The sequence below is a fragment of the Macaca thibetana genome, chromosome 16, assembly GCF_024542745.1.
Source record: "Macaca thibetana thibetana isolate TM-01 chromosome 16, ASM2454274v1, whole genome shotgun sequence".
Classification (NCBI taxonomy): domain Eukaryota; kingdom Metazoa; phylum Chordata; class Mammalia; order Primates; family Cercopithecidae; genus Macaca; species Macaca thibetana.
The window spans coordinates 35,443,211-35,459,807 of NC_065593.1; the positions used below are offsets into that span (position 1 = coordinate 35,443,211).

At 39.1% G+C, this 16,597-nt stretch overlaps 2 protein-coding genes across 4 annotated transcripts in view; one reads left to right on the forward strand and one right to left on the reverse strand.

Moving 5' to 3' along the window:
• The window catches only part of SKA2 (spindle and kinetochore associated complex subunit 2), a 976,874-nt gene that overhangs the window by 430,165 nt on the left and 530,112 nt on the right, over positions 1-16,597 (forward strand). The gene's annotated exons all lie outside the window — the stretch shown is intronic.
• The window catches only part of CLTC (clathrin heavy chain), a 75,325-nt gene that overhangs the window by 30,293 nt on the left and 28,435 nt on the right, over positions 1-16,597 (reverse strand). For both annotated transcript variants that reach the window (XM_050764648.1, XM_050764647.1), the window contains exons 4-9: positions 16,250-16,411; positions 13,334-13,447; positions 8,352-8,525; positions 3,677-3,874; positions 2,696-2,896; positions 19-171 (exon numbers count right to left, since the gene is read on the reverse strand). In XM_050764648.1, coding sequence (XP_050620605.1) covers positions 19-171; positions 2,696-2,896; positions 3,677-3,874; positions 8,352-8,525; positions 13,334-13,447; positions 16,250-16,411 — 1,002 coding nt within the window. The remainder of the gene's footprint in view (positions 1-18; positions 172-2,695; positions 2,897-3,676; positions 3,875-8,351; positions 8,526-13,333; positions 13,448-16,249; positions 16,412-16,597) is intronic.

Below are 16,597 nucleotides of genomic sequence, written 5' to 3' on the forward strand. Positions count from 1 at the left end.
CTGTTTCATTGAACTCACTTTTTTAGCATATAAAACAATCTTCTGGACTTGACCTGTTTCTGCAAAGCACTGAATGACTTTATTTGGGACGTTAGCCCTTAGGTACACACTCAGTGCCAATGTAGGGTCCACAGATTTCACAAGATCACCCAGTTCTTCAGAACATTCCAGCTGTCCAAAGGAAAAAGAGATTGTTTAGTGATCGATCAACTGTTTTAGAAATGAGCAGTTGACACTATATCCACTATAATAATTAGCATGAGAAGTACTTAGTTTCACAGAATATACTATAAATATGCAGGGGTTGTGGCTGGTAGACTCTTAATCTTGTATTCACAGCAATGTCTCAGTAGAATTCTCCACAAATCTTATTTAAAGATAAAAAGCTCATCTAGACTGCAATCTTATAGATATTATCAACTACCTTGTTAGGGATTTAAGTACTTTAAAGCAGAATCTTCTACCTCTTATACTCCTAACTACTAAGAATATTCGGATATCAGACTCACATCACATGGCTCCGATTTTTCAAAAACAAAAAGCAACTTTTTTTTTGGTTTTTTTTTTTTTGAGACAGAGTCTCACTCTGTCGCCCAGACTGGAGTGCAGTGGTGCGATCTCGGCTCTCTGCAAGCTCTGCCTCCCGGGTTCACGGCATTCTCCTGCCTCAGCCTCCTGAGTAGCTGGGACTACAGGCGCCCGCCACCACGCCCGGCTAATTTTGTTTTGTATTTTTTAGTAGAGATGGGGTTTCACAATGTTAGCCAGGATGGCCTCGATCTCCTGACCTCATGATCCGCCCGTCTCGGCCTCCCAAAGTGCTCGGACTACAGGCATGAGCCACCGTGCCCGGCAAAAAGCAACTTTTAATGTAATGTTATCAACTGAAAATTTGATATTGAAGGAGCCAGATGAGGTTTACCGTAAGGTCAGTTATTAAATCACAGTGTAACCTATATATGTCTGAAGAATCTAAGTACCACTATCTTCTTGACTTGGATTTAAGCTTACAGGGCAAGAAGGACACTCTTAAGAATTTTTAGGTAGTATACAAGCAAATACCGTCTTCTGTGTTATTCAGTCTGCCTTACTCATTGAGCTGCCCAATCTGGAAATTCATTTCCTAAGAGTTCCAGTTTATATACCAAAGTTGACTTTCTACTTTGGAGACTAACTCTTATAAATGATATTTAATGCCAAAAATAGAAAGTTGTATCAGAGTCTATAATCTTAACTGAACATGCTAATGAATAGTTGATGTCTCTTTTATTAATACCACAGATGGTCCCATTTGACTGTTCACAGAAAAGGGTAATGATACCTAAAAAGCTTTCACCCTGTTACATAGGTTAACTCAGTTACCTTGGCTGTTCTCATTCTCCCTTATCTTCTTAAAAAATGGTGTGTATTTATTTAATAGGGTCTCTCTGTGTTGCCTAGGCTGGTCTCAAACTCCTTGCATCAAGTGATCCTTGTGATCCTTTTGCCTCGGCCTCCCAAAGTAGTGGGATTACAGGTGTGAGCCACCGAACTCAGCCCTGCCTTATCTTAATCAATTAGGATGGACCTCAGATACTCGCTAGTGTGGCTGTTCTTCATCAGAGACTCCTGTCCAAGCATCCCAAATCTGATAAACTATTCTCTAGTATCTTACAAGATTGCCAGAAACTGGATCAAGAAACAAGGACTTAGAATTAATAATATAAAAACAGTACTAATATATACTAATGCTGAAAGAATAACAACATTAAATATTATTCACTATTCAGAGTGCTTTAAACAATACTACTTCAGTTCTTGACAATGGCAATTCCATACTACAACTTTGAGGAGAAAGGTTTTTTTATATGGTGGTGTGAAAGGAATTAACACTAATGGACAGCTAAAACTTCTCTGTTATCTTAGAAACAAAAAACGCCCTTTGGCTGTTTCTCAGTCACTATTCCACATTAGGAATAATGTGCTCAGGAAAACGTACTACCATTATATGCTCTCTGTAAAGAGAAATGAGTAAGTACTGAGTGAATATAAAAGGCATCGAAAAGACCTACAGTAAAGAAAGCTAGTTAACATTTAGAAAAGGTTCATATTTAAATAAATTTCAAGAAACCAAGTTAAATATTTTTCCATTTAACACCAACTAACATTCTGTGAAATCACTGGGAAACAGTATCTCATTGCTAATTAGACAGCCATCCTGTCTTATTAAGATCCAACTTTTTTCTTTTTTTTTTTTTAAGACTGAGTCTCATTCTATAGCCCCGGCTACAGTGCAGTGAAGCAATCTCAGCTCACTGCAACCTCCACCTCCCGGGTTCAAGTGATTCTCCTGCCTCAGCCTCCCGAGTAGCTGGGATTACAGGTGCTGCCACCACGTCCGGCCAATTTTTGTATTTTTAGTAAAGACGGGGTTTCTTCATGGTGGTAAGGCTGGTCTCAAACTCCCAACCTCAGGTGATCCGCCTGCCTCGGCCTCCCAAAGCGCTGGGATTACAGGCGTAAGCCACCACGCCCAGTGAAAAAATAAATATATTTTCAAAAGGAAATAAGTGAACCCATCTTATGCAATGTATGTTTTTGTTCTGTTTCTACCAGCAGTAATGGAGACATTTTGGTGCAGCCTAAATGATTTTAACTTGCTAATATCATATTTAATGCAATCAAAGCAAGATTATGTCAACACAATTTCAAGTACCTTATCTTCTTTTAACCATTTCTCCAAAAGCTGTTTTCGCCCTTGCTGAAGTACAGGCCTACAAAGCTCTAAGGATTCGTATTTGTTGAGCTGTCCCTGGTCCAAAAGGATACCAAAGTACTGAAGTAGAGGAGAAGTTTGACCTGGCTGGGCTGGGACACTCTGGAACCGACGGATAGTGTCTGGAGTACGAAGAATACCCTTTAAGAAGAAGAAATGTTAAACACACTTCAAAAGTGATCCAAACATCACACTAATCACCCCATAGAGATCAATCTCTTAGGTCAATCTTAAAGGAATGAATCCATCTATTAATATGAAGTTTCAAATCTTCTCCATCTAGAGTAAATATTTAGTCACTATCTTTCATACTCCTGGTTCAATGTTATAAGATTATCCAGAATCAAAAATAGATCATCTTAAATTACAATGTCAATGTGTAAAAGAATAGTTATAATCATAACATAGTTATAGCTAGGTATTATCCCAAGTTCATATTAAATTAAGTACAAATTTCATAATGAATACTGGTCAGGAATATAAGGTATTAATTCAGTCCACCATAAACCAACATCAAAAGTGATAATAAATTCAGCCTAATTTTGACAGCTCTACCCACCAAAAAGTTGGACAGTATTTATTTCATGTCCAACTTATGGAAATAAAATCAGTAACCATCATCTATGAGGTCAAATAGTATTACACCTAAATAACTAAACATTATTACATCTATGTAAATCAAAAGCTTGCTAGAACTACATATCCTTCTAACAATCTGGGTTTTAAAAAACTAATCAAATCCAGAGAAAATTAACCAAATCTAGAGGCACTGACAAGGAATTCTACTAAAGGAAAATGTAACCCAAATGTAATCTAAAAACAGTTTCTCTCTAGAAAGCTGGTTCCTTTTCTAGCAATATGAGAAACAGAATATTAACAATGGATTAATGTCATGACAACTTCATTTTCATAATGCTTTACCTTTGGTGCATTAGCAGCCACCTTTGCTGCCTCTGAGTAATTTCCCTGGGCAAAAAGAGCATTAAATTTCCGGGCAAAGAGTTCTTCAGCACCGGCTAAGTTGTTACGTACAGCCATTCTCAGAGCCAAATCAGGATTTTGTAGAACATTGGTGATGTAAGGAATTATGTTTTCTTCTTCCACACACACTGACAGAACCTGCAATTTAAAGAATAAAATATAGCTGCAATGTGTTCATTTTGATACAAATGATACCAAGTCTATTTAGAACAGGTTAATACTGAGTCACAAAGGTAATGAAATTGTGACAGCTGTTTTCTTGCTGCCATTAAAAAATAATAAAAGAAAGGAAGGAAGGAAGACAAGGAGAAAAAAATTAAGGAGATTTGAAAACAAGTATCACAGGGTGCTAGGCCATTATGTGGTTCCTAAAATATGGCTATTCTATAATCTAAATAACTTCTTTCTTCATTGTCCAAACTAACTGCTTTGATACCATCTATTCATTCTTAACATAGTCAGTATCAAAGATTAACATTCCCACTTAATTGAGCTCTGAAAGACAACTCCACATAATTTAAAACTTCCTGAGGACATCAATCTTGATAACCTACAGAAAATGACATTTAAGAAGCTATGATATCTAAATGACATTTAAGGTTCACTTGCAAGTTGTTTAAGGTATATTCCTTCTAATTTTAGGATTTTTTTTTTACAAGAACTTTACAGTAATTTTTTGTTAATCACATTTTCATTCCTAGAGACCAGATTATATACTCAATGAAGGGAGGGACCACTGAATCCTCAAGCAGCTAACATAATGCAAGGAATATGGTAGGTGCTTGAAAAATAGGCCAGGTACAGGGGCTCACGCCTGTAATCCCAGCACTATGGGAGGCCGAGGCAGGTGGATCACAAGGTCAGGAGTTTAAGACCAGCCTGGCCAACATGGTGAAACCCCACCTCTACTAATAAAAATACAAAAAATAGCCGGGCGTGGTGGCATGCGCCTGTAGTCCCACCTACTAGGGAGGCTGAGGCAGGAGAATCGCTTGAACCCAGGAGGCGGAGGTTTCAGTAAGTCAAGATGGCGCCACTGTACTCCAGCCTGGGCAACAGAGGGAGTCTCAAAATAAATAAATAAATAAATAAAAATAATAATATCAGTAAAGGCCAATTTCTAATTGCTTGTTTGCAAAAGTTACCTACCCTCAAACTTCCTTAACACTCAATGCCACAGAATACTTTCTGGCTTGCCCCAAAAGCTGAACGACTGTCAACTGCCATAGAGAAAGGGAGTCCTTCTCTACCCATCCATCCCTTTCCCCAGTGCAGAACTAGTCATATGCCCTAGCTTATAAACTACTCATATTACCCATAACAGCACTTCTCAACCTAATATAATTGTATAATTGTTTCTCAGTCACTGTTCACATGAGGAAAAGGGGCTTCTCTTTAACTGTATTACTAGCAATATGCAATTAGTGTAGCATAAAACACATTTAATTTGTTGAATAAACGAATATAGGAAATGGCTGTCCCCAAATCAGTAAGAATTGAAAAATACTTGAGAACTCAGTGAACCAAATAGATAGGTAACAGTCTGCCCTGCCTATTCTACTACTCCTTTCAGGGGAAATTAAGAAATTTTAACCTCCAAGATTTTATTTCTATAGGTCCGACCTCCATCCTCAAGGCTTATTTAAAGGAAGTAATAATTACTTTCTTTATAGTTATTTGCATTTCTGAGCCCCAACCTTAACTTAAATCTTACCTCCTATAAAGAATGAGAAAGATAAACAGAAAATCCAGTTCCAATTACATTTTCTGAAGCTTCCTATTGATTGCTGCCTTAGGTTTCCCCAAATACTGAATCCACAGTTTCATCCTTATCATAAAGACTGTTTTAGCAGATTTCTAGCAACCAGTACTTAATAAGATCTCCTACAGGGAACAGAAAAGGTTCCAGGTTCCAGTGTCTTCTAAAGTACTCAGTTCTATCAAATTCAGAATTTAAGTCAGATGTTGACTATAACATCACTTTACTTGATTTTGCTTTTTCAACCGATAGAAGCCACATACTCATCCCTTCAGGGAATACGCCGAGTTAGTACACTTTAGCGAAGACTAAAAGAAAGCCCTAATATTACTGTAAATACCTCTTTACTCAAAGTAGCTGGCACATAAAATTTGGGAGGAAGGGAAAGTAACAATCAACAAGTTCCCAGAATTAGAGTTATGAACACCAAGAATGTATCATGAAATTGTTTAAGGTACTTTAGGTTAAGCATTATCTTAAAACAGCACAACAGCAGAAACAAAAAGGGGCCAGGCGTGGTGGCTCATGCCTGTAATCCTAGCACTTTGGGAGGCCAAGGCAGGAGCATCGCTTGAGCCCAGGAGTTCAAGACCAGCCTGGGCAACATAGCAAGACCCTGTCTCTCTCTCTTTTTTTGAGACAAAGTCTTGCTTTTTGAGACGGAGTCTTGCTCTGTCGCCCAGGCTGGAGTGCAGTGGCACGATCTTGGCTCACAGCAACCTCTGCCTCCTGGCTTCAAGCAATTCTCCTGTCTCAGTCTCCCAAGTAGCTGGGACTACATGTACCTGCCACCACGCCCGGCTAATTTTTTTTCGTACTTAAAGAGACAGGTTTCACCATATTGGTCAGGCTCGTCTCAAACTCCTGACCCCAGGTGATCCACCCATCTTGGCCTCCCAAAGTACTGGGATTACAGGCATGAGATACTGTGCCCGGCCCCTGTCTTTTTTTTTTTTTTTAAATTAAGAATTTTTTTTAAAAAAAGGTCCCTGGCTTCACAACTTCATGATTATTAAATTATCACTAATCTAATTCACCAAAAAAGGCCAATATATTCTTGATTTTCCTTTTTAATTTCTTTTTTGAGACAGAGTCTTGCTCTGTCGTCCAGGCTGGAGTGCAGTGGCGTGATCTTGGCTCATTTTTTGTAACTTCTGCCTCCCAAGTTCAAGTGATTCTCTTGCCTCAGCCTCCCAAGTAGCTAGGATTACAGATATGCACCATCATAGCCAGTTAAGTTTTTGTATTTTAGTAGAGACGGGTTTTCACCATGTTGGCCAGGCTGGTCTCGAACTCCTGAGCTCAGGCAATCTGCCCACATCGCCCTCCCAAAGGGCTGGGATTAAAGGTGTGAGCCACTGCGCCTAGCCTTATTCTTGATTTTTCTAAGACAGAGACTCACAACTAAATACTTGAAAGCTACTGAATTTTTAAAACTGCTTTTGTCCCAGACACTGACTGGTGCTAGAAATATAATTTACTAAAGACAATCCGTTTTTCTAATGAAGAATAGTGACTGTGACAGCTAAGCAGGCAATTTTAGTAAGTATGTTAAGTGTTATGAGGAGAAAGCCGTAAGTTAAGTTCTAGGAGTACAGAGCAGAAGCACCTAACCAGGTCTGGAGTTAAGGTGGGGCATGGGTAGGTAGGGATGGACTCCCTTTCCCTAGAGGGACTGTCTCTTCATATACGTAACATTTTTCAAAAATTAACTGAATGAAGGAGAAACAAAACCCATCTACTTCCTTTGCTTATTATCTGGGAAAAATACTAATTTGGAAGAAAACGAGTAAAAGGCAAGACCAAAAGGCAAGACCAGTAACAGTATTAAGTTTTAAAATTTTTAGCCACTTTCCAGAAAATTAAGATACCTCCTGGTAAAATATTCTTATTCATATTAAAATAGGCCGTGTGCTGTGACTCACGCCTGTAATCTCAGCACTTTGGTAGGCCGAGGCGGGTGGATCACAAGGTCAGGAGTTTGAGACCCGCCTGGCCAACATGGTGAAACCCCATCTCAACTCAAAATACAGAAATTAGCTGGGTGCGGTGACTCACACCTGTAATCGTAGTTACTCGGAAGGCTGAGGCAGGAGAATTGCTTAACCCCGGGAAGTGGAGGTTGTAGTGAGCTGAGATCATGCCACTGCACTCTAACCTGGGTGACAGAGCGAGACTCCGTCTCAAGAAAAAAAAAAAAAAAAAAAAAGAAATTAAAATAATATGATGACAGAGAAAGAACCGCTTGCTAGATGGTATTAACAGGTTTTTCAAAAATGACAAATTTAGAATGGATAATATTTTTCCTACCAAATTGATTAACTTTCCAGGCATCCCACAAGAGGTATTGAAACATATCACCTTCTAACATGTAATAGTAATGCTTAATTAAAGAGCTAGGAAAAGGGATGTAGGTAGAATTCTTTTCCCTGTAGTTGATAATCGCTCTGCCTTGGAGAGATAACAGAAAACTCCTTAAAAAGAATAGTCTGTCAAATATGACCCTAAATTGTTTTTTTCCATGGAGAATCACTTCTTTTGACAGTAATGCATCTATACAGTCCAAGATGGCTATAAACCAGTTTCTCTGAAACAGGATTAAAGACACACTTTGTATTCATACACATCTCTATTTTTAGGTATATATTATTTTCCTTTTTTATCAGCTTACATCATGCTTTGATATATATTATTTTCTAATATCCAAAGTTACCATTTACTTTTTGGAAAAAAACTAACAGTAATGTGTTTATTTTCTATTTTATTATTTTTGGGGGTAATTTCTCAAAAGTACAGGATTGTTCCCAACTCATCAGGTTATCTTATTTTATTGCTTAAGTTTCAAGGTTTCCTTACTTGTCCCTTTCTGTTTACTCCAATTATTCCAGCTGTGGCTTCATGAGGTGCAGTAACAAAAATCGTTTCTCCACTGATTCTATTCATGTAGATGCAGGTACCAGTCTCAAGATCATAGAGGTGGATATAACCATACTTGGTTATCAAGAATACCACATCATGCTTTTCACTGATCTATAGAAAGAAAATCAACACTTCAGTGAAATAATGAATCTATAAACAGAAAATAAAAACATTCAGTCTAATTCCATTTCAGAGATGGTAAAATTCTAGAACAAGAGGGTTATTTGAAAAATTATAAGCTAATATTTAAAGTTTCCTTCATTTTTATAGCACATTTAAATATGGATATTCCAAGCTCTTATATAACACAAGAATATGAATGAAACTGATAAAAGGAAAGACAATTCAAAACTTAGGATAGCACAGTTTATGTATTACAGGCATACCTCATTTTACCGCACTTTGCAATGCAGATGAATCTTTACGAATGGAAGGTTTATGGCAACCCTGCATCGAGCAAGCCTATGGGCACTAATTTCCAACGGCATGTGCTCTCTTCGGTGTCTCTGTGTCACGTTTTCATTAATTCTCACAATATTTCAAACCTTTTCATTATTATATCTGTTATGTTGATCTGTGACCAGTGATCTTTGATGTTACTATTGTAATTATTTTAGGGTGCGATGAATCGCACCCACATAAGACAGCAAACTTAACCGATAAATATTGTGTGTGTTCTGACTGCTCCAGCAACCAGCTGTTCTCCCATTTCTTTCTCTTTCCTTGGGCCTCCCTATTCCGAGACACAACAATAATGAAATTAGGCCAATTAATAACCCTACAATTGCCTCTACATGTTCTACATCTCATTTTAAATCAAAAGCTAGAAGTAATTTTAAGTTCAGTGAGAAAGACACGTCCAAAGCCAAGACAGGCTGAATGGTGGGCTTTTTGACCCAGCCAAGTTGTGAATACAAAGCAAAAGTTCTTGAAGGAAATTAAAAGTGCTACTGCAGTGAACACATGAATGATAAGAAAACCTAACAGCTTTTCTTGCCGATATGGAGAAAGCGCACTGGTGCAGTGGCTTACAAATGTAATCCTAGTCTCATTTTCTCACATCTAAGAAAACGACCACAGACAAAGTCAAACTATAGTACTTGCCACATTGAGGTAATGTTTTGCAGGCCAAAGAGAAATAAAACGATTCTACTTTTGAATTTATGTAACTATATATATGAGCAGTTTTTTTTTTCTCTTTTAAAATGTTATAGGCCAGGTGCAGTGGCTCATGCCTGTAATCCTAGCACTTTGGGAGGCCAAGGTGGGTGGATTGCCTGAGCTCAGGAGTTTGAGACCAGCCTGGGCAACACAGTGAAAATTCCGTCTCTACTAAAATATAAAAGAAATTAGCCAGGCATGGCAGCATGCACCTGTAGTCCCAGCTACTGGGGAGGCTGAAACAGGAGAACTGCTTGACCCTGGAGGCGGAGGTTGCAGTGAGCCGAGATGGTGCCACTGCACTCCAGTCTGGGCAACAGAGTGAGACTCCGTCTCTAAAAGAAAAATGTTATACACAGCTGGGTGCAGTGGCTCATGCCTGTAATCTCAGCACTTTGGGAGGCTGAGGTGGGTGGATCACTTGAGGGGAGGAGTTCGAGACCAGCCTGACCAATATGATGAAGCCCTGACTCTACTAAAAATACAAAAAAATTACCTAGGTGTAGTGGTGCATGAGATCGCGCCATTGCACTCCAACCTGGGTGACAGAGTGAGACCCTGTCTCAAACAAAAATACAAATAAAAATGTTATATACTAGCCAGGTGCAGTGGTATGTGTCTGTAGTCCCAGCTACACAGGAGGCTGAAGCACAAGGATCACTTAAGGCCAGGAGTTTAAGACCAGCCTGGGCCAGGCATGGTGGCTTACGCCTGTGATCCCAGCAGTGTGGGAGGTCGAGGTGGGCAGATCACTTGAGGTCAGGAGTTCGAGACCAGCCTGACCAACATGGCGAAACCCCGACTCTACTAAAAATACAAAAATTAGCCAGGTGTGGTGGCAGGTGCCTGTAATCTCAGCTACTCGGGAGGCTGAGGCATGAGAATCGCTTGAATCCAGGAGGCAGAGATTGCAGTGAGCTGAGACTGTGCCACTGCACTCCAGTCTGGGCAATAGAGAGACTCAGTCTCATAAAAAAAAAAAAAAAAAAAAAAAGACCAGCCAGGGCAACACAGTGAAACATTGTCTCTAAAATACTTTTAAAATAGCCAGGCGTAATGGTATGTACCTGTAGTCCTACCTACTCCTAGCTACTCTGGAGGCTGAGGCAAGAGGATCAATTGAGCCCAGGAGTTCAAGTTCAAGGCTGCAGTGACCTATGATCACACCAACTGCATTCCAGCCGGGGCAACAGAGGGAGACCCTGTCTCTTTAAAGAGGGAGAGGGAGGGGGAGAGGGGGAGAGTGGGAGAGAGAGGGAGGAGGTCCGGTGCAGTGGCTCACGCCTATAATCCCAGCACTTTGGGAGGCCAAGGTGGGTGGATCACGAGGTCAGGAGATCAAGACCATCCTGGCTAACACGGTGAAACCCCGTCTCTACAAAAAATACAAAAAATTAGCCGGGTGTAGTGGTGGGCGCCTGTAGTCCCAGCTACTCAGGAAGCTGAGGCAGGAGAATGGCGTGAACACGGGAGGCGGAGCTTGCAGTGAGCTGAGATCGCACCACTGCACTCCAGCCTGGGCACAGAGTGAGACTCCGTCTCAAAAAAAAAAAGAAAAAGAAAAAGAAAAGAGAAGAGAAGAGAAGGAAAGGAAGGGAAAGGGAAAGGGAAAGGAACGAAAAAAGGCCAGGCGCGGTGGCTCAGGCCTGTAATCCCGCGCACTTCGGGAGGCTGAGGCAGGCGGATCACGAGGTCAGGAGATCGACACCATCCTGGCTAACACAGTGAAACCCCGTATTTTGTATTTTGAAAAAATACAAAAAAATTAGCCGGGCGTAGTGGTGGGCGCCTGTAGTCCCAGCTACTCATGAGGCTAAGGCAGGAGAATGGCATGAACCCGGGAGGTGGAGCTTGCAGTGAGCCGAGATCCTGCCACTGCACTCCAGCCTGGGCAACAGAAGGAGACTCCGTCTCAAAAAAAAAAAAAAAAAAAAAAAAAAAACCAGCTACAGCATTCTCTTAAGCCAAAACCTAATCTAGTGTAAGGCCCTAACTTTCCTCAATTCTGTGAAGGCTCAGAGAGGTGAGAAAACAACAGAAGAAAAATTTGAAGGCAGCAGAAGTTGATTCGTGAGGTTTAAGCAAATAAACTATCTGTACAATATAAAAGTGTAAGGTGAAAACCAAGTACTGATGTAGAAGCTGCAGCAAGTTATATGGAAGATCTAGCAAAGATCATTGAAGGCGGTCACACTAAACAACAGATTTTCTCTACAGAGAAGTCAATGCCTGGCTTTAATGGACAGGCTGACTCTCTTATTAGGAACTAATGACGCTGGTGACTTTAAGTTGAAGCCAATGCTCATCTGCTATTCCAAAAATCCTAGGACCTTCAAGAATTATGCTAAATCTACTTTGCCTATGCTATAGAAATGGAACAGCAAAGCCCTGATGACAGCACATCTGTTTACAGCATGGTTTACTAAATATTTTATGCCTGCTGTTCAGACCTACTGCTCAGAAAAAAAAAGATTCCTTTCAAAATATTACTGCTCATCGACAATGCACATAGTCATCCAAGAGCTCTGATGGAGATATACAAGGAGATTAATATTGCTTTCATGTCTGCTAAGACAGCATCCATTCTGAAGCCTATGAATCAAAGAAGCAATTTTGACTTACAAGTCTTCTTATTTAAGAAATATATTTCATAAGACCACAGCTGCCCTGGATAGTGATTCGTCTGATGGATCTGGGCAAAGTAAATTTAAGTGAATCTGGAAAGGATTCACCACAGTACTTTTAAGTAATGGTGAATCTGGAAAGGCTTCATCATTCTAGATGTCATTAACAACATTCATGATTCATGGGAGGAAGTCAAAATATCAACATTAAAAGGAGTTTGGAAGAGGCTGATTCCAACCTTCATGGATGATTGAGGGGTTCAAGACTTCAGTGCAGCACATACGGGCAGATGTGGTAGAAATAGCAAGAAAACCAGAATTAGAAATAGAGCCTAAAAATGTGACTGAATTACTGTATCTCCTAGTAAAGGAGCTGTTTCTTAAGGATGAGCAAAGAAAAGTGGTTTCTTGAGATAAAATCTACTGCTGGTGAAGGTGCTGTGAACATTGCTGAATGACAACAAAGCATTTAGATTATTACAGAAACTTAGCTAGTAAAGCACTGGCAGGGTTTGAAAGAACTGACTCCAATTTTGAAAGAAGATCAACTGTGGGTAAAATGCTATCAAAAAGCATTGCATAGAGAAATCTTTTGTGAAAGAGTCAACTGATGCAGCAAACTTCTCTGCTGTCTTATTTTAAGAAACTGCCACAGCCACCTCAACCACTCTGATTATTCAGCAGTCACTGACACTGAGACAAGACTTTCCACAAGCAAAAAGATTAAAACTCACTAAAGGCTCAAATAATCATTAACATTTTTTAGCAATAAAGTATTTTTAAATTACAGTATGTATACGGTTTTTTTAGAGATATGCTATTTCACACTTTACAGTAGACTATAGCATAGTGTAAGTGTAACTTTGATCTGCACTGGGAAACCAAATAATTCTTATGACTCACTTTGTTGTGGTATTTAATTTATTGTGGTCGTCTGGAACCAAACCTCATAATATGCCCAAGGTAGGCCTGTACGTGAAAGGCCAAGGTATTATTTTACAAAGCTTCACTAATAAACTTTGTAAGAGTATTCTTTTAAGCATCACTTAAATTATATCTACCATGAATAGTCTTTGGGTTAATTTCTTTTAAGAGGAGAGATTTTTAAAAAGTTATTTATTTTGCTTAAAATACCTGCATTGCAACAGGAAAATCATTTTGTGCTTCTGGAGGAAAGAAAACATCCACTGCCTTCTTTGGAAAGGGCTGGTTCCCTGTAGGTGGTGTGCCAACTTCAATAATATGTAACTGTTCAAAAGAAAATCAAAATGTATATAAACCTACACATTAGCAGTTGATCACAGAAGCTTTATTTGTAGCCCCCAAATGGAAACAACCAACATGTTCTACAGAAGATCAATGTTAAATGGTTTTGGTTACATCCATACCATGGAATACTTGGCAATAAAAAGGAACAAACTTTCATGAACATTATGGTGAGTAAAAAAAAGAAGCCAATCTTAAAAGGTCACATACTGTATGATTCCATTTATGTAACATTCCTAAAGTGACAACATTATAGAGATGGAGAATAAATTAGTGGTTGCCAGGAGCTAGGGATGGTGTGAGAGAGGGGGAGTGGGTGGGACTCTACAGTCATAAGGGAAATCACTGTGGTGATAAAATAGTTATCTACTCATGATAAAATGACACAGAATCATACAATTGTACCAATGTCAATTTCCTGGTTTTTCTACTGTACTACAGCTGTGTAAGATGTAGCCATTGGGAGAAACTGGATAAAGAACACAGGGGACTGCTCTGTACTGTCTTTGCAGCTTCCTATAATCTGTATTATTTTAAGATAAATACATTTTTTAAAGTCAGCTGATACTCAGGAGGCTGAGGCAGGAGAATCGTTTGAACCCGGGAGGCGGAGGTTGCAGGAAGCTGGGATTGTGCCACTGCATTCCAGCCTGGGCAACACAGCGAGATTCCATCTCAAAAAAAAAAGTCAGCTGAATATCTGAAATAATCATACCTCAAATAATCTACCTGAAATAAATGGTATAGAAGGGTAATACATTACCTACAAAGGTATTTTTCTCCTAGCTTTCAATTTTAATTTAGTATTTCCAAATAGAAATGTAAGTTGTTTAATTCTTCTCTACCTATACATATACACTAAAACAGAAGGAATGTATATACCTAATTTGAGTTGTCTCTCTAATCACAAACATCCCATAAACTAAATGAGAACATTTTGGTTTAAAATATCCAATGCTGCATGTAAGCCAGGCAAGAGAAAAGTAAATAATCTCAATGAAAAAGTACTATATATTTTCCTTAGTCATGTCAGAAATGAACTCAGACAAAAAATAATTCAGTATCCAAGACACATACCATATGAATGCTATAGGGTCTCATCATCCTTCATTAGGATGACTAGCCACACTGAAAAAAATTGGTATCTTCCTTCAAAAGCCGTGGCAGACAGGATAGCACCATGTATTAAATAACAGGCTCAAAAACCTATAAACAGGTTTCCAGATACTGTTCAAAATGACATTGAAACTTTTTGGTAGTAGAACTTTTCAATAAATATCCTGGCCTTATGTTTTAAGGATAATATCTAATTTCTAAAACTATGTGTTTTTTTCTGTTTAAATTCCATCAATTCAGATCTAAATATCAGTGCTTTCTACCCTTGTCACATTGAGGTATTGGCAGCATTATTCCTCAATTCAGGGGCTATATGAAATTTTAAGCAGAATTGTACTCCATTACTTACTATTTCCTCTCTCCTGACAGGCTACAGATGATCATATTTAAGCAATCTCTATTTCAATTTTTAAAAACTGCTTACTTACCAAGAAAAAGAGACACACGTCCTAACGAAAGTGAAGTTCAAATTTTTTGGTCTGCCTAGAATCTAAACCCTCTTCCTGATGGGACAACAAGAGGGAAGATACTCTTTACAAGTTTTGTTGGTGGTAGAACCAGCCTTCTGTTTTAGGAGCACCAAACACCAAATAATTATTTCCAAATATTCTCAGACGTAAGATGTGGGCATCTGATCTTGCCTATAACTGGACTTCGAACAGGGAGCTAGGAACACAAAGGTATTAGGATTTCAGAGATTCTACTCTGGTAGTGGAAATGGCAGTCAAATCGAATTTCCAAGCATCCAGCAATGCAATCATGGATCCAGAAGTGTCCTCAGAGTTCCATGGAACAGTTGTTGGCTGAGACCCTGACCACTGCTAATTTTCCATTATTTCTCCTCATTTCCTAGTCTTGGTTTTACAGCCTCCCTAGCTGTTGTAAACTATCCAATATCCTTCACTAAATAGACCATTGGTCCAATCAACCAGACCTTGTTTCTATTACCTGCAACTAAGTCTAATACACAAAGTACAATTTGTCCAGGTGATTCCAATGTGTAGCCACCGCTGAAAACCACTAACTTATGGCAATGTTATTCAACTATAGTCTACATTACCTCTATATCAAGCCATATAGGGTATTTAAAATGCAGATTATACTAGGAGACCAAGGTGGGAGGATCACTTGGACCCAGAGGTTTGAGACCAGCCTGGGCAATATAGTGAGACCCTGTCTCTACAAAAACACCAAATTTAGCCAGGCATGGTGGCACGTGCCTGTAGTCCCAGCTACTTGGGAGGCTGAGACAGAGGTATCACTTGAGCCCAGAAGATCGAGGCTGCAGTGAGCCCATGACTGCGCTACTGCACTCCAGCCTAGGCAGCAGAGTGACACCCTGTCTCAAAAAGCAAAAAATAAACAAAAAAACACTATTGGCACCACCTACTAAATCAAACTCTCTAGATGTACAGCATATAAATGTGCACTTTGGCAATCAAAATAAAGAATATAAACAGCCAACAGAACGAGTTGTGAAAGAACATTATTCATTTTAGACAAGTATCACTAGATGCAAAATTTGAACAAATTAAGTCACCACAAATGTGAATACTAAAAATAAATTACTTAGGAAAGGAGAAGGCTATTTTGAAATTAGATGACTAATTCATAGCAGAAAGTCAAATACAAGTTCTCATTAAAATAATTACCAAAGTCAAAACTTACCTTCCCTCCAGCTTGGCCCCGTACTGCAAAACAAAATAATGTTGATTCTTCTGCATTTCCTTCCATCTTAAACTGTGCGAAGCTAGCTGCATGTCCTTCAATGGGCTGAGACACTTTCCTATCTACAGAATATAGCTGCATAGCTCCCACCACACGATTTTGCTATAAAGGATCAAAGAGAATAATGTTTGGAGACCCATAAACCAAAAACTCTCAGATTCATCAAGTAATGAAATAACTAGAATGCTTTGTCATCTTTAGCAGGATTTATAATTATTTGTGACTTCATCTCTCAATATAGATTTGATACTTCTTAACTTAAAATCAGCCCCAAACATTATCTTGTTA